Raw genomic sequence first — 27340 nt, 5'->3', positions numbered from 1 at the left:
CAGTCGATTCATAAATCGGTTAAAGTTCATTAGGTTGTATAAGAAGAATCGGTTATCATTCAAGATAAATGTCATTATTTGAGCAGATATTAATCAATGACAATAAGATGTCAACAATAATTTATTTATGCTGAGCCAATGATTATAAGCAACCGAACCCCTTTTATATAAAGAAACAATTCAACACCATTTAACCATTTAATAAAGATAAATCTAATAAACATGTTAGATCTTATCTATCGCTATGACCAGTGGGGCATGAGGCAGAATCGTGCAAGCCGTAGAAATAACAAGACTCAATGACCCTAACTCATTACTAATATCAGTGGGGCATGAGGCAGAATCATGCAAGCCATAATACAATAATAAGATTATGGGGCTAACATATCTTTCAACTTATCTTTACTTCAATGGTCTCATGATGCGAACTGCTGGTGAAAGCACTCGATATTGGCTAAAACAACCGATTTAGGCATAGCGCATAGTTAAAATAATGCCTTATCCGGAATAGACCTACCGAATAACGATCCCCACTCCACGGTGCTAACAGTGGGGTGTGAGGCATAATCACATAGGCCGTGATAACATGACATGGAACGGTTTTTGCTAGCCAATAAATCTACTTAAGATGCAACATGCTTTAACCACACGCTATGCATGATCAAGATTGATGTAAAACAGCCGATAAAACATAACTCATCGTTTAATGTATAGATTAGATCAGTTCTAGGTTAACAAATGATGGGCTAAACAGGATATAAGGCCGATCTAGATCAATCCCAATCGGGTAGAGAGATATTGCTATAATTTAGATAAATAATGAAAGCAATAAGCAATATCGGTAACTTAATAAATCTACCAAAGACTGTCATTCTAAGGTAGAGCCGATAACTTGACCTTGATCTAGTTCATGCAGTGGGGGTCGACCGGATCGATGCAGCCATACTTGAACTAGGCAAGAATCGATAACTAACTTATACCAGAGTCATAGTGGAGGTCGATCAGATCGATACAGCTGTACGAACAGAGGTATAAGCCATGACGGTACTTACAACAAGCAGTGGAGGTCTACCGGATCGATGCAACCGTACTTGTTGAAGAACTCACCGAGATATACTCTATTCCTACTCCTAAGGGGTGGCCAGAGCCAAAAAAGTAAATGACTTGTATATTAGATTGATTGTTGTCTTTTACAATAGTCAGGGTTTGATATTTATACCCGGAGCCTAAAAACAAATCCTACTCGAGTACGACTCACTACAATTTTTTGTACGAAGAGAACATTCCTATTTTAAGATAACTTAGACTCTATTTTTTCCTTTTTGTAGAGTCCGATATGTATCTTCTAGATGCCAATCATATCTTGTCATTGTTATCTGCTGACGTCATTTGGAGAGAACCGATCCCAGCGTCGCATTTGACCCGGCAAATATCAATCCCTACTCAATCAATTTCTTGATTAGCACAATCTTGGAAGCCTGCGAGTTCCCGCGCTCTTCTCCCAAATTTTGGTATAAACAGGAGCCATATAAGATGGCAATGGCTCTTGATTCTGATGATGATCGCCTGTTGGAGAGCTAATAGAGAGTGATATTGAGATGCTGAGGCATATCTTTTTTGGCCACTGTGATCCAAGAGTTCACGAGTTCAACGATCTTGCTCATTCTGACCAGGCATGTGTAGAAGGACGTGATGATGAGCTCCTAGAAGCTCCTGAGGTAGATTAGTGGGGTGCGACTATTGGTTGTTTTCATTATTTCATATTTGTCGTATTCATTCAATTAATTATACATGTCTCAATTTATGCTTGTAATTGTGTCAATTACTTGTATATTTCTAAGTTTATGTTTCATTGTATTTTGAATTTCTATTTCATTGACTTTTTTGTAGGATGGCACAATTCCACCTGCTCGACCCGACGTACGAGGAGACCCACCGAGGACATCTCATAGCGAAGGGGCGGGTAATAATCTATATGTTTTGTTCAAATTTTTACGAGCGTACATGTGTTCATGAAGTAACGGAAGACTATGTTTTATTCCATGTAGGACCTTTCGCTCCTTCATCCTAGAACCCACAATGGAAGGAAGATTGGCCAAAATGTATGCATGGTGAGGACTGCTTAGTGCAGATGTTCACCGAGGGTATCGACGGAGGTCGTCGCTTCTTCAAATGCCCGCGAGCTTGTGTAATTGCTATTACTTTTTGTTTGTTAAATATGTTTCTCGAATACCCTTACAACTCATAGAACATACTTATTGTAGTCTTCCGAGTTCGAAGAAAACTGTGGGTTCACTAGGTGGGTCGATCCTCGACCAATTTATCCGTATCAGCAGTACATCTACTACCTATAGGACCATATCTTTGATCTACAAAGAGAAGTTAGCAGCGGGTATAAGAAAGACGAAGACGACGGCAACAACAATGGTGCAAGTTCACAGGAGGTACTCTATAATGATTCATATTGCACCTGCCCTAATTACAAGAACAAGGGGTCTCCGTCGTCACCCCCGCCACCATCACCACCAACAATGGGAGACTACTGTGGAGAAGGTGCAACACGATTTGCTATGTGGCCACACTACTAGGATGACCCTATCTTATTCACATGGCACATCCATACGTTTGTTGTTTGGTTTAATTACCTAAGGCATGTTAGATTTAGTCGAAGGAACTATGTACCCTTGTTTGGTACATGTTCTCACATGCCATTTCATGTGCTTGTTGTTCGCTTCAATTACCTAAAGCATGTTAGGTTTAGTTCAGGACCTCTGTACCCTAGTTCGGTACATGTTCTCACATGCCATTTCATGTGTTGTGTGTGTTGAATTCTATAATGCCCTACTTCGTTAGGTTTTTGTTTGCAGCACGTGATCATATTTTACTATGTCTGCAATATTAAACTGAATATTATGACCACAAATAATAAAAAACAACTACATAATGAAAAGTCCAAAACTATGACACATTAAACAACACAATAATACTAAAAGTACGTGCCGACAAACTAAATAACACAGTACATGATCTAAGCATGCCCATACTTAAATGCATTACATGACAACACAATAAAAAGTCCAACAATAGATAACATTGTTCATGAATAAACCATAGAATTAGCAAATAATGGAGACTATTGAGTGCAACGAGGTCACTTTTCTTTCCTCAGAGCATCAGGATTCTCCTCCATCGTTGTTTTCACTCGGCGTGCATGCTCAAGCTTCTTCTCACTCTCCTCCCTGTACGCAGCAACACACCTCCTTTCCTACTCTTCCTTGTGCTCCTTTTTTGTAGCCTCCTCTCTGCGTCTCTTTTCCATCATCTCTTTGTCCTCTGCCTCCCACCACAACAATTTCTGCATCTATTTCTTGTCTTCAGGCTCAATCTCAGTGTCGATCCACTGCTCAAAATCACAGAGCGATGAATGGGCCTGCAACAAATGCAATTGTTACAAAACAAAAAAATCATGTAAGATGTCATATGACACAAAATAATTATTACACAACATTAATTCCTCACCATCTTGTTAATGCGGCGCTGACGAAGTGTAGGCTCAAACGTAAAATTGGAATACATCCAATACCTCTGCCTATATGTGTCCTCTTCATCGGACTTGGCTACCTTGCAAGGATCGCCGCAAAAGCACATGGGCACCGAAACACCACTAGGCAGAGGCAATGGGTCGAAGGCATTTTCGGTCATCCGGCCATAACTACAATTTAGCCATTTTTGTTCTAAGAACCGAAAGCAATTAACATTAAACCCTACACCTAGGATTTCACATTTGATCCACAACAATGAACTCATAACATAATAACGTGCGCTGAGGTTACCTTGGTTTGCTAGTTTTTTTACGCCTTGGCATCATACGGTTGTATAATATAAATATTAAAATTGCATAAAACCCTAAGTAATGACGATTTTTAAGTTGAAAAATGCGACTAATATATACCGAATCGATGTGAAAAAAAACTAGGAGGGAGCGATGATACCTTGCTCTCGAAGATCTACAGATCAAATCAAAATTTCCAAGGTCCAATATACCGATTCGTGAGGTAGGGCAAAGTGGGGAGAGAGAAAACCCGAGAGGGAGGAGAAAGAAGAGGAAAAAAGGCTCGGGCAGGAAGGTTGGGTGTCGGGTTAAAATACCACCTCGCTGCCATAGATCTTGATGCCGAGAACGGCGCCAATAACCACGTCGCCAATAACCCCGACGTCGTGCTGCCTGCCAGGTCAGCGTCCATGCCGCCAAATCCTTTGGCGCCGAGACTTGTAAGCTCGGCGCCACACGATGACGCCGAGCTAAGGGTCTAGATTTTGAAAGCATACCTCTAAAGACATATTTGTGAAAAATCTTTCAAAAAGGGCCAAACAAATAAAAAAGTGTGGCCCGCGCCCCCGTCCCACTTTTTCTTCTGGCTACCAATTTACCCATGGGTCAAATTAGGTCGCCAGGACAAGTGGACAACAAGGTATAAAGGTCATCCCGGTGGAGTATTCACCTGCATATTCTGACCACTATCTCCGGCAAGTCTTCAGAACAAAAGAAATCAAGACGTTGCATAAATATTTTACCGCCAACATATCAATGTGGAATTATAGGTTTAAAACTCAGACTTTAGGATCTATTTGGGATTATGCTATGAACTCTACTGTGGAGCAGCTCCATAAACCTATAGAGTTTTTTTAAATACCCTTTTAGCATTTCAGAGCTTCGTAAACTCCACCTAAATCTTGAGCATGCTGGTGAAGTTGTGCCTATTTAGAAAAAAATGAGAGCCAAACTGGAAAAAAAGTAGAATGAAGTAGTGCCAAACGGGTCAAAGATTTGTCACACTTTCTTAGCCTGTTCGTTTGACTGTGGCTCGTCGTAAACGATCGTAAATTTTCAGCCGGAACAATATTTTTCTTTCACACAAATCAACCAACAGTACTTCTTCACGAAGCAGCAACGATACGAACCAGCCAACCGAAGTGCATCCATTTTGGTGCACATTGAGGCATAGAGCGATGAAATGCATCGAATGGGAAAAAGACCAGACCAAATGGGTCAAAGATTTGTCATGCTTTCCATCCTCTACGCATCCATTTCTGGGGCACCAATTGCTCATTCGTTCTCTTCATAAAGCTTGCTGAAAGAAATGGGAAATTATTCTGATGGTGTGCACGAAATGTCAAACACACTTTATTTAGCATAAATGAAGTGCGACCAACCGTAGGCCAGGCCCCGCGAGATCGCGGGACTCACGCTCAGCGTCAGCGAACCACGTTCCGCCGCAGCCTCCGAAGAGATCGATGCTCTACCAGGAACCCCCCCTACCCCCCTATTCGCCTCCGCCCCACGCGACCGCGAGAGCGTTCAGAAAGCACCAGCACCCAAAAGCCCCACAAGAGAGACGAATCTTCCGAATCTCTCGGCGGCGATGGCGCTCTCCGACCGCTCCCGCGAGTCGCTCCTCCCGAGCTTCCTCTACTCCTCCTCGGCGCGCTCCTTCGCCGCCACAGGCGCCGCCGCGCGCCTCCCTGTCTCCTCCCCGGCGCCTGCCGCGGCTGGAGCAGGAGGCCGCGTGCCGTTCTCGATCCAGGCGCCCAACGAGAAGATCGAGATGTACTCGCCGGCCTTCTACGCCGCCTGCACCGCCGGAGGAATCGCCAGCTGCGGGCTCACCCACATGGCCGTCACGCCGCTCGACCTCGTCAAGTGCAACATGCAGGTGAGCGGGTAGCAGCCTAGATCTGTCGCCCCGGTGCTCCACGGGATCCATTTTGGTGAAACCTCGCGCGGATCTGGTGGTGTTTGGTTGGTTGGGAGTGGAGCTTGGTAGTCGTGGGCTTTCGATCTCGATTTCGTCTTAGTGATCTGGATGCCATAAATCTAGCCACATCCTGCGTCACTATGCGTGTAGTTCTACTTCCCACATCCTGCGTCACTATGCGTGTAGTTCTACTTCCTGTAAGCATCGGTAGTTCGTTTTCCTTTCCAGTTGTGATATTCGTTTGTTCAAACGTGTGCTTGATGCCTTTTTCAAATTTAGTAGTTTGGAATGTAGTACTGCTTGCTAGCTGAGTAGCTTTTGTGTGGATCGCTATTACTGCAGGGCCCCTTCTGAATGCTTCAAGTAGGTTTGTGAATGCATGGCTAGACCTGTGAATTTGATCACTGTGATTAGCTGTGAATTGTGATTCACTGTTGTTAACATTTTTTTTCCTTGACGTGCTCATTGTTGGTACCACATGAGGTGCACTTTATTTGCTCAGTGTTGGAATTGATGGCTAGGAGGTGCTAGTTCTCGAACAAATTGTGATTGTTGTGGGCACATCCATCGGCATCTGTCAATATAAAATTCTGCCCGTTTCCCCACTGAAACAATTTGTTTATGATTCAAACAAAACTGATGAATGTGTAATTCTCTGACTATTGTTTGTGTTGGTGGCTGAGTGCTCTATCATGCTTTATTTGCTCAGTACTTGACTTGATGGCTAGGAGGTGCTAGTTCTCGAACAAATTGTGATTGTAGTGGGCACATCCTTTGGCATGTGTCATTATAAAATTCTGCCTGTTTATCCACTGAACAATTTGTTTATGATTCAAACAAAACTGATGAGTGTGTAATTCTCTGACAATCGTTTGTGTTGGTGGTTGGGTGCTCTATCAGGCTTGGTACTAAATGAACCATTAATTGATTTTGACAATTGGCACATTTGCTCTGATAGGTTGATGTGTTTTGGAGATTAAAGTTGTGACCATTTGCCACTTATGCATGTATGTTATGCTATCATGTTTTAGCAGGGGGAGCAATGCAAATAACACTTTTCATTTGAATTTGAGGCCAATTTATTTGCTACTTTTAACCTTTGCTTTAGTTTGTGGCCTTGATATCCACTCGAATCTATGCCTTCCTAGCTTTGCCAACCGCCCTCAGTCTCCATTCCCTCCTTTGTGTCGCATTCAACCGCCCCTAGTCTCCATTCCCTCCTTTGTGTTGCATTCTTTCCTTTGGGTCATATTCTTGTTGTTTCTCTTCTATTTTATGTAATGTAATGGATAATTTTAGATAGTTAGGTTTTAAAAAGCACTCCCTCTGATCCCAATTATAAGTTGTTTTAGCTATGTCCTAGGTAAAACTACTTCAACTTTGATCAAGTTTATTATCAAGTTTATTGATAAATACACAAACATCTATAATGTCAAACTAACATATCTTGATAGTGCATTTTACTTGATATTGTAGATGTTAATGTATTTTTCAATAAACTTGTTAAACAAGTTTAACTTATGACAAAGCTAAAATGACTTCTATTTGAAATGGTGGAAGTATATATATATACTAGCTGCCTGATTCGTTGTGTAAGCAATTAATTCCATGTTTAAATTAGGGATTTTGTACATAAAACGTTTATTATTTTTTCAGATCGATCCAGCGAAATACAAGAGTATCTCATCTGGATTTGGTGTCCTGTTAAAGGAGCAAGGGGCTAGGGGCTTCTTCAGGGGATGGGTGCCTACCTTGCTTGGTTACAGCGCTCAGGGGGCTTGCAAGTTTGGCTTCTATGAGTTCTTTAAGAAGTATTACTCGGACATTGCAGGGCCTGAGTATGCCCAGAAGTACAAGACTCTAATCTACCTTGCAGGATCCGCATCTGCTGAGGTAATTGCTGATGTGGCTCTCTGCCCTTTTGAAGCTGTGAAGGTACGTGTGCAGACACAACCTGGATTTGCTCGTGGGTTGAGTGATGGGCTCCCCAAATTTGTCCGATCTGAGGGTGCTCTTGGGTAAGCAAATTGGCTGACTAAAAAATTATCGTTGTGAGACTTGGTTTCCGTCCATCTGTCCTAACAGTTCTCGCTGCTTAATGATTTTAGGCTCTACAAGGGAATTGTTCCTCTCTGGGGTCGTCAGATTCCTTGTAAGTAGATATTTCTTATCATCTTTATTTAGTACAGCTTTCTTTTTGTTTTTAATCGTTTGCATTAAATGACTGTTGCAAAACCATTGAACATTTGAAACTGAATGCTCAAACACTAATCTTGTTTGCGTGGCACAACTCACTTGATGTCTTGACTTCTTGTGAACCCAAACTTTTTTTTTGTATGCTTTCCTAGATATCATGCATTTCAACTTTATGATAATTCTCATCCATTCTGTATTATGGATGGCCATTGACTCTTATATTTTTATTGATCCACTTTATAGGGTTTATCCCAAACGTTCATTTTATAGTTGCCCGTAACAATTGTAGTTCAGTTCACCTTTCTCACAAAATCTAGGACATTGACACATGATTTGTGAAAAAAGTACCTTTTTTTTAATCTGTGACAGAACGAAAATGTATTAATCTGTTGCACGTAAATGGCTATGCAGCATGTGGCTCTAGGATGGTTAGATTTCGTACTATTTAAGTTTTGTATCTGAGTTTCAGCTGAAATCGCTAGCAACTATGGTTGAAATTACCATTTTGATTGAAAATTTGAAGTCTTACGAAAAATGCTGTCCACGTTGTAGTTCTCTAGTAGAGGTTTTCCACCTTGAAGTCAGGTGCTTCCTAGATACCGTTTTCTGGATCCAGAATTGCCATTCGCCAATTTTCAGTCAAGGCTTGTTTTTATAAGTAGTCCTGTGCACATATTTTTTATGTACCATGCCATTTTATCGATAGCAGTAATGTCATTGCCCCACCTGACTGCCCATAGTAGCAGCTTTAGTCATACTGTGTCTCTATTTTGTGTAACCAGGAAAATAAACTTTGCTACAATCAGCTGTACTCACCCGTTGCACTTTGTATGATGTATGCAGATACCATGATGAAGTTTGCTTCCTTTGAGACTATCGTTGAGCTTATCTACAAGCATGCTGTGCCTGTTCCGAAGTCCGAGTGCAGCAAGACTACCCAGTTGGGTATTAGCTTTGCTGGCGGTTACATTGCTGGTGTCTTCTGTGCTATTGTATCTCACCCGGCTGACAACCTCGTGTCTTTCCTGAACAATGCCAAGGGTGCTACAGTGGGCGATGTAAGCATATATTCTAGCTTTTGCATCAAAACATATATCGTCTTCTTGTACTTACTAGCTATTGGTTATATATTGTTGTATTCTTGCAGGCTGTTAAGAAGTTTGGTCTCTGGGGTCTTTTCACGAGAGGACTTCCTCTTCGTATCGTCATGATTGGTACCCTTACTGGTGCTCAGTGGGGAATTTACGATGCTTTCAAAGTGATGGTTGGACTGTGAGTATCTCTACTGCTTTAGGAATAATCACTGCAACGTCCAAATTCTTTCGGAAGATTCCGAATTAATGCTTTGTTTTGTTTCTGTTTCAGCCCAACAACGGGAGGTGTTACACCTGCCCCAGCAGTGGAGGCTGTCCCAGCAGCAGAGGCTGAATCAAAAGCCATTGCCTGATTTTTCTGTATTCCCTAAGATCATATTTGGTGGAGGATGGAATTGTTATCAGTCACTCGAGAGCTTAGTTCCCGAATCTTTTTTTTTTTCTTAACGGAAAATTTGTCTGTCATCCTTTTGATGAGAGGAACTCATTAAACAGGTGAAATAGATCTTTTTTTGCCCCGGGATAAGTTTATGCTTGATGCATAATAATTTGTAGGACAGCAATGCTGTTAGAGCGCAGGTTTTGTTTACCTCCTGTACCGAGGAATACTTACTAAGTCACATTTCACATTACGGTGTTTATTAAAGCGTGCACCTCGTTTGATGTTACTTTTTGCCATTGCTGTCGTTTGATGTTCCTTTTTGCCATTGCTGGAACTGTGCTGTTGCTGTCATTTTTGCTTCTTTGTCATTTTGCTCCTTTTTGCCATTGCTGGAACTGTGCTGTTGCTGGCCTTGCCTTCGCGTCGCCACGCCCGTTATTGCCCGGTTGCAAGGACAGGGACAGCCCACAGCCACGGCTTTGGATCAACGACGAGGGGCTCATGTGTGTTCTCACAAATTTCTTCAAATTCCTCCAAGCGAACGGCCCATTGTTTACATTTGTTGATGAGCTGGCTCGCAAGATTAATGAGCCGAGCCGAGCTTAAGTTGTAGCTCATTTCATTAAGAAGCCGAACTGAGTTTGCTCGTTATCCTAACGAGCTGTAACAAGAGCTGGCTTCTTATCCGGCCTCATGTGTGTTTCCAGTGTGTTCCGTCTCGTGTGTTTTCACATTTCTTTGGTGAACAACAGTGGAGGCCTGCAGGGTGGAGGCAAAGCCTAATTTGGAAGGGCTCCTTCAAAGAAGTCGAAGCCTGACTTCTTCAAAACGGCTCTTGTTTCTCTTTTTTTTTTTTACCGAAAAACATCCATACGGCTTCGCCTACTTAAACCGTTTGGTAGGGCTCCTCTACCGGAGAGGAGCCCTACCAAACGGGTCAGAGATGGGCTGCCGTCTCCAGCTCCTGTTCACATAAGGCATACATTGGATTACAGGGCCATTGCCTCATGGTCTCTGGATTTAGAAGTTGTGTGATGACTATATTTAAGGTTCAGGGTCGAGAACTCGTGATATGCTTTGATGTTTTCTTTTCATCCTGTGCAACCGTGCAGGCATCTGAAGTCTGAACACTCCTCCTTTTGCAACTTCTGATTTAGGCTTTGCTGACATTCTGTTGTAGTTGACTTTCTTGCTAGCGTAAAGCCTCTGGTGATCGGGAAGGTCAAATCAGAAGCTAGATTATGTTTTGTGCTACTTGTATAATAAGGGTAAGGGTAAGCAGTCATTATGACGGTTATGGCTTCCACCAACTTGAGCCACTGAACCTGCCCGAGCTGCACGAAAGCCGGCTGTTGCTGCTCCCAGCACACGCTACCGCCCAGCTCGCTCCGGTGCCAGCACCAGCATCTGCAGCTCGTGCGTGATGCATGCATCTAACCTCGCGGAGACGGAATGAGCAGCTCAGCTCATCTAGCAAGCCGATTGTCTCACAGCATGTTGGTATAAATTACAATGCATCGAGATGCTTGTAAAATACAATTGCAGGTTTGCCAGGGGATAATGAAAACAAGTCTCAGATGCAAAATGGCATCGCCGTGCCGTGTCCCCGACGAGGGAGCTAGACAGTGCCCAACACCTCTGGGCTTAAGCCACAAACAAATGCTGTCAGCGTCAGCAGTGAGCTGAGGCTCGAGAGAACTGACATGAGAAGCTCTTGGAACGAGCCAGGCAGTCCATTTCTTACCGGCAATCAACCAAGAACAGGCACAGCAATCAGTGAGTTCAGGTTTAGTTTTACGCCCACTTGCATTGCACGTAGTAGGCCAATTGCGAACCGCCCGGGGGCGCGTGATGTCATGTGGCATGTGAGCTCCCGCGTCGTCGTCTCCGCGAGATCTGGGAGGGGTGGGCGCGCGGAATCGAGCGTTGCCCCATAAACAAATGGCCGTGGGCGGTTGGCTGGGGCGAGAGGAGAGGCAGCAAGAATCACTGAATCTGTGAATCAGGAATGCATCATGGATGACATGGCTCCCTCCGCGCAAGCGCTCTGCGGAAGTATTTGCTGTTCCGCCTGCGTCGCAAGGCTGTAAACGCGTGGAGCAGCACAACGCACTAACCCAAAGATATGATCCAGCACACGTCTTCAGATAATGTTTCATAATCAAAGGTGCTGCAACTGTCAGCAGAACAAGTGATACGATGACGCTGGAGTAAATCAAACACGGCTGGTGTCTAATTTGCCTCGTTTCCAGTGGACAATCATTAGACAGTCGATTTCTTTGCTAAGTTTCAAGTACAAGCATCATATGGTTTACTGAATGGCAGTAGTGCACAAAAGGGTCAGATTCAGAATATACGAACTCAATCTTGTTCTGCTTCCTTCTCTCAAAGGCAACTTCGAATGATCAGTGTTTCCGATCCTGAACTGAATCCTGACGAGTTCAGCTCTGTTTCTTTATTAGCCGCTAATCAGACTGTTTCCATTGCTGTGCTGCTGGCTCCTGGTAGGACACCAAACTTAAACACCATAAGAAAATCTATCTGCACACGCTGCCACCGATTCGCGCACGACATTCAAACTCACCCGTTGCCGGCGGCACCGTCACCCCGACCAAATTTTATTCAGCGGAGACGAAACAGACGGCGGCAGATGCACGGTGTACCTGCACGCCGACGACGCGGCACGCCAGCACCAGCCGCAAGTCGTCGTCGCGTTGCATTATTTTTTTGTGCCGTCCAGCACCAGCACCAGCAGCGCCCCCAGATCCCAGCGCGGCCAATGGCGCTCGAGTCAACTCCCGAGCCCCGAACACAACCTCCCCCGGTCCGCCATGCCTCCGCCACGCCCCACGCATCACGTCTCCCCGTCCCCCAAGCCAATGCCATGAGCGCGTCGATCCACGGGCGCGCCGATGCCGCCGACGCGTCTCCACCTCGCCGTCTTGCTCCTCCTCGGCGTCGCCTTGAACCGGGCGCGCGGCGGCAGGGTCGCCACGGAGCTCCTCACCCCGGACTTCACGGCGTCGTACCTGCTCTTCCAAGACAGCTACGGCGCGTTCCTCGAGTCACCGAGCGGCGCGTTCCACGCCGTGGTCTACAACCCGGGGGACCAGCTGGAGCGGTTCTACCTCGCCGTGCTCCACGCGCCGTCCAAAACCTGCGTCTGGGTCGCCAACCGCGACGCGCCCATCACCGACCGCTCCGCTCCGCTGCAGCTCACGGCCAACGGCATCTCCATCGAGGACCCCAACGGCACCACCATTTGGTCCACGCCGCCGTTCGAGACTCCCGTGGCTGCTCTCCGGCTCGACGACCACGGCAACCTCGCGCTGCTCGACGCGAGGAACGCCACGCTGTGGCAGTCCTTCGACCGCCCCACCGACTCGATCGTGTCGTCGCAGCGGTTTCCCGCGGGGGCTTTCCTGGCGTCCGCCGCCTCGGACTCCGACTTCTCCGAGGGGGACTACCGGCTCAACGTGACGGCGGCCGATGTGCTGCTCACGTGGATGGGCTCCATGTACTGGCGGCTCTCGAACGACGCCCGCTCCACCGTGGACCGAAGCGGCACCGTTGTGTACATGGCCGTGAACGGCACTGGGCTGTACCTGCTCGCGGCGGACGGCGGGGTCGTCATCCAGGTCTCGTTGCCTGCAGCCGAGCTGCGAGTTGTTAGGCTGGGATATGATGGGAAGCTGCAAATCGAAAGCTTCGCGTCGGCGAACTCATCTAACTCGCCGATGGATGGCGGGTTCGTGGCGCCGAGCGATGGATGCGCTCTGCCCCTCTCCTGTGGCGCGCTGGGGCTCTGCACGGCAAAGGGGTGCACGTGCCCGCCCTTGTTCGCGGCGTCGCGCGACGGTGGTTGCACGCCGTCTGACGGCTCCGCCCCGCTGTCCGTCTCCTCATGCGGCAGCACTGGTGGCGGTGGCAATAACAGCTTGCCGGTCTCGTACTTCAGCCTTGGCAATGGCGTCGAGTACTTCGCTAACAAGCTGGCGCCGCCGCCCGTGTCCGGCGACAACGTTTCCTCATGCCAGACTCTGTGTACCAGCAACTGCTCATGCCTCGGTTACTTCTACGACAACTCGGCGTTGTCCTGCTACTTGGTGCAGCACCAGCTCGGTTCCTTCATGAATGCCGACTCCACTAAAGCCTCCGACAAGCTCGGCTACATCAAGGTCCAGAGCTCGCAGCTATCGAGACCATCGAGCAATTCGTCCTCAGAAAGCACCCTCATTGCCATCCTCCTCCCAACAATGGTCGCGTTTGTGCTCATCGTCGTCGTCAGCGCTACCGTGATCAGGGCGTGGCGTAAGGAAGTGGGGCGCTCGTCGCGCTCCGGAGATCAGCAGCTCCGGCGGCAGCGCTCGCCGTCGGACTCAGCGCACCTGGTGCGGGATATTGACGATGACGACGACGACATCGTGATCCCTGGCCTCCCCACCAGGTTCACGCACGACGAGATCGAGGACATGACCAACAGCTTCCGCATCAAGATCGGCGCCGGCGGGTTCGGCGCCGTGTACAAAGGCGAGCTCCCGGACGGCTCGGAGGTGGCCGTGAAGAGGATCGAGGGCGTCGGGATGCAGGGCAAGCGCGAGTTCTGCACCGAGATCGCCGTCATTGGCAACATCCACCACATCAACCTCGTCCACCTCCGCGGCTTTTGCACCCAGGGCCAGCGCCGCCTCCTCGTGTATGAGTACATGAACCGCGGCTCCCTCGACCGGTCGCTGTTCCGGCCCACCGGCCCTCTGCTGGAGTGGAAGGAGCGGATGGACGTCGCCGTCGGGGCGGCGAGGGGCCTGGCGTACCTCCACTTCGGCTGCGACCAGAGGATCATCCACTGCGACGTCAAGCCCGAGAACATCCTGCTCGCAGACGGCGGCCAGGTGAAGATCGCCGACTTCGGGCTCGCGAAATTCCTCACGCCGGAGCAGTCCGGCCTCTTCACGACGATGAGGGGCACGCGCGGGTACCTCGCGCCGGAGTGGCTCAGCAACACCGCCATCACCGACCGCACCGACGTGTACAGCTTCGGAATGGTGCTCCTGGAGCTGGTGCGCGGTCGCAAAAACCGCAGCGAGCACGTAAGCGACGGCGGCGGCGAGGGCTCCAATTCCTCGAACGGGAAAACGGGCAGCTCGTCGCGCGGCGCCAAGAGCGACTACTTCCCGCTCGCTGCCCTGGAGGGGCACGAGGCCGGGCACTACGCGGAGCTGGCCGACCCTCGGCTACAGGGGCGGGTGGTTGCCGAGGAAGTGGAGAGGGTGGTGAAGGTGGCGCTGTGCTGCCTCCACGAGGACCCACACCTGCGGCCGAGCATGGCGGTCGTGGTCGGCATGCTGGAGGGCAGCATGGCGCTGTGGGAGCCGCGCGTGCAGTCGCTCGGGTTCCTCAGGCTGTACGGCCGGGGGTTTTCTGGGCCAGCGGACGGCGGAGGCAGCGACATGAATCTGAAGCATAAGGTGTCCCCCATGGGCCGGTCAGGGACGACGACGTCAACGACGATGAGCGGGTGGCCGTCGTACCTGTCGTCATCTCAGCTCTCCGGGCCCAGATAGCGAATTATGGGCACGGAATTCTTTCTAGCTTAGAGTGTACTCCGACGAATCCATTCTTGATTTTGTTCCATGGTAGTAGAACAAAGAAATTTATCTTTGTATCTACGAGGTATTTGGTCCAAATCACCGCGATTTTGTTGCATTACCTTTTGGTGGATTGGTTTTTCCAGCGGAATGGACGGTGGAGAAGCTGAAATCAGTTGATGTTGTACGCAAAGGTTTTGCACGTCCTCCTTTTGAATCTGAACTCGTTTCGGATCTGAACATTCGAATATCCGGCGTAACACATAACCGTACTCATTCTCCCCTGAACACCTACGATTAGGGATGAAAACGGATCGGATACGGACGGATATCACCGATATTATATTTGTTTTCATAAATCTGTCTGTATTCGGATTTGAATATGGATAGTGTCAACTATGTCGGATAGGATATGATTGGATATCGACATCATAAATATGCGATTTGAGTATTCGGATACGGATACGGTATCTGATGTTGGATATTTGGACTCGGATACGGACAGATCTCAACCTCTCTAAACAAATTCGGTGTCGAATACGGTCAGAAAATATCCGTACCGTTTTCATCCCTACCTATGATCAATACCAAATGCTCTCTGCGTTTGTAAAAAAAATGATAGAAACCTCCTTGGTCGTACGAATGGCAGTGTGTCGGATAAGGCACGCGCAAAACATTTATCCATCCGCGACCATACCCGAGACCCCCCACTTTACCCGCCTGCAAGCATCCCAGAGAGATTTTTTTTAACACCTTTTTAAACTAATTTTAAATCTAATATTGTTTTTTTTAAACTAACATTTTTAGCCTCGCCTATTTCCATGGCGCGACGAAACGTTTGCGCCGCGCCATGCATGGTGGCGCGACGAGAGGGGTGACGTGGCGACGACCGGGGCGCTGACCAGTGACGTGGCAGGGTCTGCTGCGCCACCGATTTTGGCGCGGCACTGACGCGCCATAGCCCACGGTGCGGCAGGCCCAGGTAAATATCGCCTGCGAGCCGCCGCCCCTCCCGCCTGCCTGTGAGCCGCCCGCCCTCCCTCCTGCCTGCCCGCCGCGCCGACCGCAGCTACGCCCGTAGCGCCACCGTCCGTCGCGCCTGTCGCTGCCCGCAGCGCCTGCCGCCGTTGCGCCTGCCGCGCCACGCACGTCGGTGCGCCACGAATGAAGGCGCGTCACCCCCTCCGGCCACGCACGCCGGCTGCCCGCCGCGCCACGGACGCCTTCACTATAGTTCAACCCATCGCTGAGGTGAAATTTGGTGTCTATTTCTTCATAATCAAAACCCTCGTACCTTCACTACCCGTTTATATTAATCGTTAGCCATTAGATTGAAAAATTCTTTTAAAATATATTTTAGCCGTTAATTTATTTTACATTGTATTATTATTTATATACTTTAATTGTTAATGTTCTTACAGTGTATTATTAATTATAGCGAAAATAAATGTCTAATTAAAAGACACGTGAAATATAAATCTATTTATGTGATTTTGTGCACTAGATATATATATAGCGACACATTTGGTTGGTTGAGTTTTTATGATTTAAATTGTTATATGCTTGTTTTCTTATATGGAAACATTAATCCAAATGATCATTTTACTCAAGCATATATTGAAAACACTAGAACCTCCAAAATCATGCACAACATTATTGATATCGTACTGCTATCAGCATACACAAATCGTAAAACTTAGTGACCAAGGAGATAAAATTGTGACTATCCAAGATATCTCATATTTCTCACAGAAACATTGGTGGCACAGTAGGTCCATACATAGAAGTTGCTTATTTTCCTAGTAAAGTTGTTTAATATGTCTGTTAATATTACTTTAAATATATACATGTGCTTTCATATTGTGTTCCTGTTACATAACAAGTAGTTCAAATTTCACAATGCTACATAATGTTAATTTGAATATCGTTAATTTGAATACTCTAACCCTTTGTTTATTAATTTGTAACAGGATGGTCCCTCCCACGCAGCACCCGTTGTACCCCTTTGTCGATGTTTCACCACCGATAGCCTGCCACGGGGGTACCAGGGGCAGTATGTTCGGGCTTCGGCGTATGCTAAACTCGATGGTTAACGCAAGAGACAGTCGATTTATCCTGGTTCAGGCCCTCGATCGTAGATCGAGTAATAACCTTACGTTCAGTCGGCGTTAGCCTTTGCGTTGGATTGATTGTGATATGTTGTGTTGTACCATTGTCCTCTTCTCTCTGGAGCCCTGCCCTCCTTTATATAGTCAGGAGGCCAGAGTTCTAGTCGGTTTACAATGAGATTTCTTAGTAGGATTACTTAATAGTTCTACTACTAAGATTACATGGGAAGAATCCTAGTTGGACTAGATCTTCTCTCTCTTGCAGGGTATCCTGTGGGTCCCACATCGACAAGCCCCCGAGCACTTCATGGTTGAGCTCTGAAAGTCTCGCTTTGCTCCTTCAAGTCTTGTTGAGTAGGAACAAAATGTCATCCGAGTGCTTTCTGGAGTGAAACCTTGTAGCGCTTCTTGGGATTTTCGAGTGGTGAGTGCTTTTTGAAGAAAAAGTACACTCTGTCGATGTTTCACCACCGATAGCCTGCCACGGGAGTACCCGGGGCAGTATGTTCGGGCTTCGGCGTATGCTGAACTCGATGGTTAACGCAAGAGACAGTCGATTTATCCTGGTTCAGGCCCTCGATCGTAGATCGAGTAATAACCTTACGTTCAGTCGGCGTTAGCCTTTGCGTTGGATTGATTGTGATATGTTGTGTTGTACCATTGTCCTCTTCTCTCTGGAGCCCTGCCCTCCTTTATATAGTCAGGAGGCCAGAGTCCTAGTCGGTTTACAATGAGATTTCCTAGTAGGATTACTTAATAGTTCTACTACTAAGATTACATGGGAAGAATCCTAGTTGGACTAGATCTTCTCTCTCTTGCGGGGTATCCTATGGGTCCCACATCGACAAGCCCCCGAGCACTTCATGGTTGAGCTCTGAAAGTCTCGCTTTGCTCCTTCAAGTCTTGTTGAGTAGGAACAAAATGTCATCCGAGTGCTTTCTGGAGTGAAACCTTATAGCGCTTCTTGGGATTTTTGAGTGGTGAGTGCTTTTTGAAGAAAAAGTACATCCTGTCGATGTTTCACCACCGATAGCCTGCCACGGGGGTACCCGGGGCAGTATGTTCGGGCTTCGGCGTATGCTGAACTCGATGGTTAACGCAAGAGACAGTCGATTTATCCTGGTTCAGGCCCTCGATCGTAGATCGAGTAATAACCTTACGTCCAGTCAGCGTTAGCCTTTACGTTGGATTGATTGTGATATGTTGTGTTGTACCATTGTCCTCTTCTCTCAGGAGCCCTGCCCTCCTTTATATAGTCAGGAGGCCAGAGTCCTAGTCAGTTTACAATGAGATTTCCTAGTAGGATTACTTAATAGTTCTACTACTAAGATTACATGGGAAGAATCCTAGTTGGACTAGATCTTCTCTCTCCCTTGCGGGGTATCCTGTGGGTCCCGCATCGACACCCTTCTTGAGGTGGAGTACGATAAGTCGCACCGAGCAAACTTCTAGACTGACACCAACGCAGAGGTGCCCTTGCCTCCTTTGAGGCCCTGCACGCACACCAGGGCGCACCAGTGGGACAAGCATTACGCGTCGTACATACGGCGTGCCGGCTTCCTCGAGCTTGTCCGTATTGTCAACTACGGTCTTCCGTCCCTTAACCCAGCACTATTTACAATAGCTATAGACAGGTGCGAGTGCCTTTATTGTACATAACATTCTTATAACAAATTTGAGGCAACTAACAGTCGTTTTGTTCTTATAACAGGTGGAGGCCTGAGACCCTCATGTTCCACCTACCTTGCAACGAGATAACCTTGACCATGCAGGACGTGAATGCTATCTTTGGCCTTCGGTTGGGGGACTTCCAGTGACAGGTATAGTTGACAACGATCACTGGAGGGAGCTGATGGCTCAGTTCATTGGCTTTCTTCCACCGGACGATGAGGTTTCCAAGAAAAATAAGTGAGCAATTCAAGCCTATTTAATACTTGCATTGCTTTCCTGCAGCCATCGGGTCTCATTTTCTTTGGTGAATTTTAGAAAAAGTTCTGGTGTTTCGCCGTCGTAGATCATAGAGCGCTTTGATTACTTGGACCCACGGGCTGATGAGGCTCAGATCGACAGATTCGCTAGAGTGTGGCTCTGGCACTTTCTTGGTGCTTTCCTCTTTCCAGACGCCTCGGGCAACACCATCAGCTAAATCTTCCTTAACATACTACGCCAGCCATGGGATAACATAGTGGTGTACAGCTGGAGCAGCGCAGTCCTGGTATGGACGTATTGATAGCTATGCGTTGTCTGTCGTCGCACCTCATGGTATGCGAACCTTGAGGGTTGCTCCTGCCTACTCTAGGTTTGGTGTTGAAAACGATGGCCCATTGGAAGGCCCCTTGCTACTGGTTTACCGGTAAGTACTTCGGTTCACTATATTCTTCGAGACAGTTACATATGATTAAATTATTAATGGCTAATTCATTATCGTGTTCAATGCAGCATTGGAATGGACAGGATACACTCCCTATAATTCTATATATCTGGACGCAAGCAGAGTTAGTTAGAGGGAATGCGAGGAGCAAGCACAGGGAGTACACGGACGGTCTCGATGTCCTAACACAACACCAAGTTACGCTCTCTTTACTATCATACATGTGTCTTGTTTGATGTACACTATATCACAACCTAACTCAATTACGAAATGTTCAGGTGCATTGGTGTCCTTGGGATGCTCCGGAGCTCGAGTACTATCTGAGTCTTGTCACTTGGGATGAGTCAGACGAGTATCGCTGCAACGTCCCTCTTATTTTCTTTCACGTGGTCGAGATTCACTTCCCTATAAGGGTTTGTAGGCAGTTTGGAAGAATGATAGGCTACCCACCACTGCTTTACTCCACCAACCAAAAATTACACGGGTGCGTTATCGATTAATAACAAAGCTACAATTCAAAGGTATGTATGGTACAACTAACAATCGTTTTGTTGCAGGTATGACCATAGGAAGAGGTACAAGACAAAGGATTGGCGTGTGACACACAACGCGTACATCCAGTTGTGGCAGAACAGGGACCGGCAGCCGGTAGATGCGGGTCCCCCACACGACCAGCACACCTTCGACGAGTACCTATGGTGGCTTCATAGGTCTACGAGGACACATCTCAAGCCCCCGTACACTGAGGAGGTGATTGATGAGGACGACGAGGAAGATGTGATCGAAGATGTGTACGACGTTGCCACTATAGACGACACACAACTACAGAGAGCCCCGCTTTAAAGATACGTGGTAAGATACTCGAATGGTATAATTTGTTATCCATTTGGTATTAAGTATGTATACTAAAATTGTCCAACCGCGTTTCTGTACCCAGGCGACACAATTATCAAGGTTGTCCAACGAAGCAGCGTTTCGGCTTCACGAGTCTAGAGGGCTGTGGCTAGGCGTTCTTGAGGCTTTTGTGGAGGTAAACATAAACTTTTCCGTTCTGAAAATGTTTTTAGTGTATATCGGTTTGGAAAATGCACTAACTTTAACGTTTATTTATGCAGAAGGTGAAGTGGAGCTACAGGAAGCCACCTCAGAAGCTGAGTTGCATGGACACTCCTTGGGTGGAACCGGCAGTCCCGGCGTGGTCGGGTGACACGTCTTCTGGCTCTTTTAGGACACCAGCCGGCTCTTCTCGACCAGTGACAGGTGCCACTTCCGCAGTGCATACACCACGACATCATAGCGTTGGAAAGGACCCTACAAACGAGGACGACAACGACCCCTTGGGCTTTCGCAGACAGCACCACCAATGGGACGATTGGCCGCAGGACGTGATCGGCATGTCTCAGCTAGGTGGTGCCCCGCTTGGTACCCAAGGAGCCTCACAGATAGTAACAAAGGTAGTTTCTTTAAATACGTAGACTTCATGAACTAACGATCATAAAGATTATAAGTAATCGTGCATATCATATACTCCTGATACTTAGTTATTTATGTCGAACTTACGTCGAACAAATATTGTCGTCCGAAACTTATAGACTCATGAACCAATGAAAATGTTATGTGGCAACTTGTCAACTTGCGCACGGACTCCATTTATTTGCTTCATATTCGTTTCAATGCGTCGCGGCAGCACTGCCGGCAAGATTAACTAGCAACTAGTTCGGGAACCGACAGTCCCGGCGTATCTCGCCGCCGGTGGCTGGCGTCTTGACCCCGATCCTCCCGAGCTTGGTCATCGCCGCCCTGAAATCGCCCTGGCTGGACGCGTAGTAGTCGACCGTGCTACGCGACCTCATGTCGGAGTAGATCACCTGGTCGGAGCCCAGGAGGCCCTTGCCGACTTGCAAGTTTCGGTAGAAGGCGTTGTCGAAGCCCACCGGTGAGGGGTCGAGGAAGGCGAAGGCGTTGGGGTCGGAGCTGCAGGTGCCGTTCAGCTGTGACGCGAAACCGGGGTCCATGGTCGCGTCGCTGTCGATCCTCACCGACAACAGCTGAGGCTGGTCTTCTGTCTGCGTCCAGGTCCTGCCACGCCGTAGGCTATGGCGCGTCAGTGCCGCGCCAAGATCGGTGGCGCGGCAGACCCTGCCACGTCATCGGTCAACGCCCCGGTCGTCGCCACGTCACCCCTCTCGCCGCGCCACCATGCATGGCGCGACACAGGCGTTTCGCCGAGCCATGGCAATAGGCGCGGCCAAAAGTGTTAGTTTAAAAAATAAATAAACAATATTAGATTTAAAATTAGTTTAAAAAAAATGTTAAAAATAAAAAAAATCACCCGAGAACCCCACTTCATCTGTGCCTGCGCCAGCTGGGTACCTCATTGGGTGTCGGATACCAGTCGGTTATTTTCATAAGAGATCAAATAATAAAATCAAAGTGATAGAATAATAATAAATTGTAGTTAAATAATAAATAAATCCATTAATCTCACTTACATAGAGTTCACTGGAACAAAATACATTAGCTCACAAGTGACCATACAGTACAGGTTTTTCTCGAACACGCAAAAAGCTTGCGCGTCTTTATATTAAGTATGAAGAAGTTTTAGATTACAAATGTTATGGCAGCGCTCTTGGGGGCTCAACAAATTAGAGTAAAACTCATGCCCTCCCTAGTGTCCGAAAATTCTTAGGCTACTATACTAGAAAGTAAACAACCCATATGTCTTGCGCCAGCTTACACCCATTGCCTGACCATATAGTACAGGTTCATAATTCAGTGTCATACTCATACAAATAATACAACGCAAGAACTAAAGTGACAACTAACGCCTTACACGATCACTTATTCAACTATTCATGAAAAATAATATCCTCATAGATCGGTGATCATACTTCAAGCTAATAGATCAATGATGGCGGACTGAATATATCATACTAACTACAGAAAAAAAATGGCTAGACCAAATTAAATGGACTAGTTGGCATGCTATACAATAGATATGCATGTATATGTATTTTAAATGCCCGGTAAAGTTTTGTACCCGCACAGCTGCTGGTGCCTGACCCTCATATACCCGCTGATAAAAAATTTCTAGCTATACCCGCACCTATCGAGTACGAAACCCGCCGGTACCCGCACCCACACCTGCACGGTTAAAATGGCCATCCCTACTTGGATGATGGACCGATATTTATGATAGTAGGTCGATGAATTGAGTATAACTTGCTGTGAATGGTGGGGTAACTAGCTTTTAGCTGTCAATATTAAAGGCATGTTTCGAATAAATTGTGAAGCAGCTTTTGAAGTTGATTTCCACCTTCAACTACCAAACAGGTCTTTTGGCACTAGCTTTGGCGTGAAACTTCACAAATCACGCTCTCACAGGTAAGGAACTGTTAGTGAAACTGAAATATCCGCTTCATCCAGCTTCCCCCAGGCCGGCGCGGAGAGGGGACATTAGGCCAGGCTGCCAAAGCGCGAGGAGCAATGTCACCGAGGGTAAGGCAGACTCATCGTGGTGCACCCTCGCATGGTGGGGGTGGGTGCGGACTCGCTTGGGGCGGCCGGTCATTTAGAGCCGCTAGGGGCATAGGGCGCAGAGTCTCATCGGGACGCCAAGCACATGGCGGGTACGGGACACAAGGTCAAGGGCGGGGTGAGGGGTGAGATGGAGCTTGGGGCAAGGCGGGGGGGGGGGGGGGGGGGGGGGGGGGGGGGGCAAACAGATAAGGAAGAAAAGGTCAAGAAATAGAGAGGAGTGAAAAATAAAGAAAAATGGAGGATATTATGGTTATCTTATCAATTTTATCTATCAGGTGTTTTGCCAAATGATTCACCAAAATAGTTTCAACTTCACTGGTAGGGCTGCTCGTGGGATTGAAGTACTTGCCTTGTTTAGCTCATAAACTAGATCGCGAGTAAGCTCGAGCTAGCTTATTAACTTAACGAACTAAAATGTTAGCTTGGCTTTTTAGGAAAAGTAAACGAGCCAAGTCGAGTCGAGTTGAGATAGTCTAAACAATATATGAGAGTTTAGTACTTTCTCTATTCCAAATTATATGTAATTCCAAAAATTTTGGTGAGTCAAAGTATCTCAAGTTTGACTAAAATTATAGAGAAAATTATAAAGTTTTTTTGACATCAAATAAATATACTATAAAAATATAATTGATGAAGAATCTAACGATACTTAGTTGGCATCATAAATGTTAGTTTCTCCGTTCCAAATTATAAGTCACTTTGACTTTTTTGGTACATCTATTTTGTTATGCATCTAGATAAATAATATGTCTAGATACATCATAAAATGGATGAACTAAAAAAAAGTCAAAGTGACTTATCATTTGGAACTAAGGGAGTATTATCTTATTATATAAATTTAATCAAACTTGAGATGTTTTGAGTCTCTAAGGTTGGAATGACTTATAATTTAGGATGGAGGGAGTAAAACCTAAATAAAAATAGACTAAAACTAGAATTACTTGTCCTCTTCTTCCTAGTTAGAATTCATATGATTTACAATAATTAGCACCTACAAGGCACATGTCGGTTCTGGTTTCCATCATCAATTAACTAACTTGTTTGCTCCCGATGGCCCCGGCAAGTTGCACACCCAAGTCGAGCGCGCACCTTGCATGTTGTTGGGGGCACCATCACCGTGCATGCACACCTGAAGTTTGTGACATATCAGAGCGAACAGAAACGAATTTCTGGTAGCTGCATCGCACGGCTAGAACCAGAAACATACCATGCGCGACCCCCTTTGTCGGGTATTAGTATCAGGATACTCGAAAGAAGGAAATTAATGGCCGCAAACGTGTCCTGTTCGTTTGAACTTATCAGCCAACTTATCAGCTAAAATCTACAGTATTTTTCTCTAACAACAAAATAGCTTCAGCCGGCTTATCAGCCGGCCTATGTATCAGCCACACAGAGCCGCTAGCACTCCCTCAGATGGTCAAGAGCGTATCTTGGTCTCGTCCAGCCCCGAGGGCATGGGCTCCGTCTCGCCCGACCTCAAGGATACAAGATCCGGATCACCCGACCCCAAGGGCACGGGTTTCGTCTCGTCCGACCCCTTGGGCGAGAGCCTCGTCACGTCTGACCCTGAGAGCGCGGGCTCCGTCTCACCCGACCCGAGGGCGCGAGCTTCGTCTCATCCGACCCCCGAGGGGTAGGCTCCCCCTCGCCAGATGAAAGTCCGTACCGTCCCCAACCACTACGGGTCTAAAAGTACGAGTCCGGAGTCAAACTTCTGACGTCAGAGGGGGGGGGGGGGGGTAGGCGCGTCTTGACGTGACCTGTGGCCACGATGGGCCACGTTTGAGGACGCACGTCGCCAATAGCATCGGGCGTGCCGGCGCTGTACTACCTACTCCCCATACGGCCTTAGACGTAGACGTCAACGAGCCATACCGCCCGCTGGGACGGGATGGAGCACCACGATCGGCTGACGACGCCCACGTACGGCGTCAGTGACGAACAGGGCCACGATGTGGAGCCGGCCCCGTTGTCATCTATAGGGCCAGCGGGACCGGCGTAAAGGAGATGGAAGACGTTGCAATCCCAGAAGCCTTCCTCTCCTTGTCTCTTTCTCTCTCTCCGATGTAACCTGCATCTTCCCCTTCATCTATAAAAGAAAAAGCATGGCACCCCACGGAGGGGCAATTCCAAGACACATCTAACACGTCTGAGCGGCGGAAGGCTTAGTTGCTCAGCAGTAGACAGAGAGCTCAACCAGACTCACTGTCGGGTTCATAAACCTGAGGTCCATCATGGACCGGCTTCCCAGCAAAGGCTCAGCCCAGCAGACAACGTTGCGAATGACGCGCAACTCCTGGGCCGGCCCAAAAACCTAACAACAGGACAGAAGGGTAAACCAGCCTCCGATTGGAAGGCCTAGCCAAAGAGGATCGGCGCCCACTCTGACACTAGCCCACCTCTCCTACCGGAAGGCCTCGCTTCTGACTCTGGTCTGCCTCTCCGATCAGAAGGCCACACTGCCGACTTCGACCCGCGTCTCCGACCGGGGATGCACCGAACCCCTGCTTACAGCTCTTCTCCGACTAGCGCAGTCGAAGCCGACTGGGACCAACCGACCGGGGACGCTCGCTTGGTGAGGACCAAGAAACGGGCAGAGCAAGTAAAGCAGGACGCTCAAGTCAATAGCAATACGAAGGACCGTACCCTATACACCTACTTTATCTGTGCCAACATGGCATAGCAGAAGGGGACCCAACAACCTTCCAGGCATGTCTGAACCCCAACAGTGTTGAGGGCACCAACATTTACCCTACAGTGTTGCGGGCGCCGTCAATTCTCATACCAGGCAAATACGGTAAGGCCTCCCACGTGCATCTGGGCATCCACAGTGTTGTGGGCGCCGGCATTTACCGTACCTGGTGACCACGGTGAAAACCTCCCACATGCGTCTGACATCAACATTATTGTGGGCGCCTACAATCATCTTGTACCCAATGGCTTGCGTAACAAGACTTGTTAGCATACGTACTCTCTCTCTCGCTTATAGGGTTGTCCCCATCATCTATAAAATGGGATGTGCTCTCTCCCAAAAAGGGGAGATCGATCAACTCCAAGAGGATCGGTTCACTCACATCGATACACCCTCCGTTAGCTTTAGACACTCTGTCGTGTTCGCCCATAGTTCGCTCGGGCTGGCCAGAACATCACCGCCACGATAATGCTTCTGCGCAGCCTTCCCAAAATGAATGACCCCCAGGAACAGGTCATCCATCGAAACCTCCGGGCCCTGGTGGAAACCGCCGCCGTTCAACAGGCGAAGAGCTCCGCATCACAACATCGGGTCATGGCCTCTCTCCCCACCAGGGGAGTGGGGACGCACCAGACGAATCGCTCCATCCGCTCACCGCTACAGCCGCAGAGCATGGCACAAGAGGCCACAGCTGCGCCTCGGCCTAACCTAGTGCCCGCTCCGCACTGACCTCCTATGCATGAGCGGCTCAGGCCGAACCAAGATGCTCGCAGCGTCATCAGCAACTGGCATTGGGCCCAACATGATGATGATGTCCATCGAGCGGCCATGAGGGTAGGTGACATAGACCCCGGTCGGACCATCACGGGGAGTGGTGAAACGCACCCCGGGCGTGGTCGCTGGCCGGATGACCAGAGTCCTAGCCTAGATGGCCCAGGACCATGGGCCTTTAGCCGATGCATCCAGAGAGCACCATTCCCACAGCGCTTTCGATCGCCCACCAACATTGCCAAGTACATCTGGGAGACAAACCCCAGTTATGGCTCAAAGATTTCTGGCTCACCTGCTGAGCCGACAGAGTGGATGATGACCACTTCATCGTTCAGTACCTCCCCATCTACGTAGGGGAACATGTTTGAGCGTGGCATGAATTCCTCCCGCACGACAGCATCCATGACTAGGCTAACCTTAAGAGGGTCTTCGTTGGGAACTTTCAAGGGACGTATGTCCGCCCTAGGAACTCATGGGACCTCAAGAGCTACCAGCAGGAGCCCAACGAGTCCCTATGGGATTACATCCGTAGGTTTTCGAAGCGGTGCAACTCCCTTCCTGATGTTATCAATGTGAACGTCATTGGTGCATTCCTCTCCAGGACAACCTATGAGTCCCTGATCCAAAAGCTTGGCTGCCTGAAGCCCTGTACTACCCACGACCTGCTCGATGTCACCATGAACCATGCCTCTAGCGAGGAGGCAGTCAGAGCGGTCTTCAATGGAGGCTAAGACAAAGGCAAGGCCAAGCATGAGGATCAGTACGAGGGCCCTCCACGCAGAGGGGCAAAAAATAAGAAAGATCGGCGCCAACCGGCCAACTCCGCATTGGTCGCCATGGCT

At 48.0% G+C, this 27340-nt stretch overlaps 2 protein-coding genes across 2 annotated transcripts; both read left to right on the top strand.

The window, feature by feature from the left end:
* The first annotated feature begins 5317 nt into the window (after nt 1–5317).
* LOC136467816 (mitochondrial phosphate carrier protein 3, mitochondrial-like) lies at nt 5318–9714 on the top strand. Its single transcript, XM_066466607.1, has 6 exons — nt 5318–5714; nt 7413–7774; nt 7865–7908; nt 8796–9010; nt 9100–9224; nt 9318–9714. Exons 1-6 carry the CDS (start codon nt 5424–5426, stop codon nt 9397–9399), a joined length of 1119 nt encoding a protein of 372 aa, XP_066322704.1. The 5' UTR covers nt 5318–5423; the 3' UTR covers nt 9400–9714.
* Nucleotides 9715–12261: 2547 nt separating this feature from the next.
* On the top strand, nt 12262–15209 carry LOC136467809 (G-type lectin S-receptor-like serine/threonine-protein kinase At5g35370). Its single transcript, XM_066466596.1, has one exon. It carries the CDS (start codon nt 12341–12343, stop codon nt 14990–14992), a length of 2652 nt encoding a protein of 883 aa, XP_066322693.1. The 5' UTR covers nt 12262–12340; the 3' UTR covers nt 14993–15209.
* Nucleotides 15210–27340: the final 12131 nt, after the last annotated feature.

This window comes from Miscanthus floridulus, chromosome 7 (genome assembly GCF_019320115.1).
Source record: "Miscanthus floridulus cultivar M001 chromosome 7, ASM1932011v1, whole genome shotgun sequence".
Classification (NCBI taxonomy): domain Eukaryota; kingdom Viridiplantae; phylum Streptophyta; class Magnoliopsida; order Poales; family Poaceae; genus Miscanthus; species Miscanthus floridulus.
The sequence above is the reverse complement of the archived record's forward strand: the minus strand, read 5'-3'. Positions and strand labels throughout refer to the sequence as shown.

Coding starts and splice junctions, on each gene's coding strand:
- LOC136467816 (XM_066466607.1), top strand. CDS start 5,424: ATGGCGCTCTCCGACCGCTCCCGCGAGTCGCTCCTCCCGAGCTTCCTC. Junction 5,715..7,412: donor TCGTCAAGTGCAACATGCAG/GTGAGCGGGTAG, acceptor TTATTTTTTCAG/ATCGATCCAGCGAAATACAA. Junction 7,775..7,864: donor CGATCTGAGGGTGCTCTTGG/GTAAGCAAATTG, acceptor TAATGATTTTAG/GCTCTACAAGGGAATTGTTC.
- LOC136467809 (XM_066466596.1), top strand. CDS start 12,341: ATGCCGCCGACGCGTCTCCACCTCGCCGTCTTGCTCCTCCTCGGCGTC.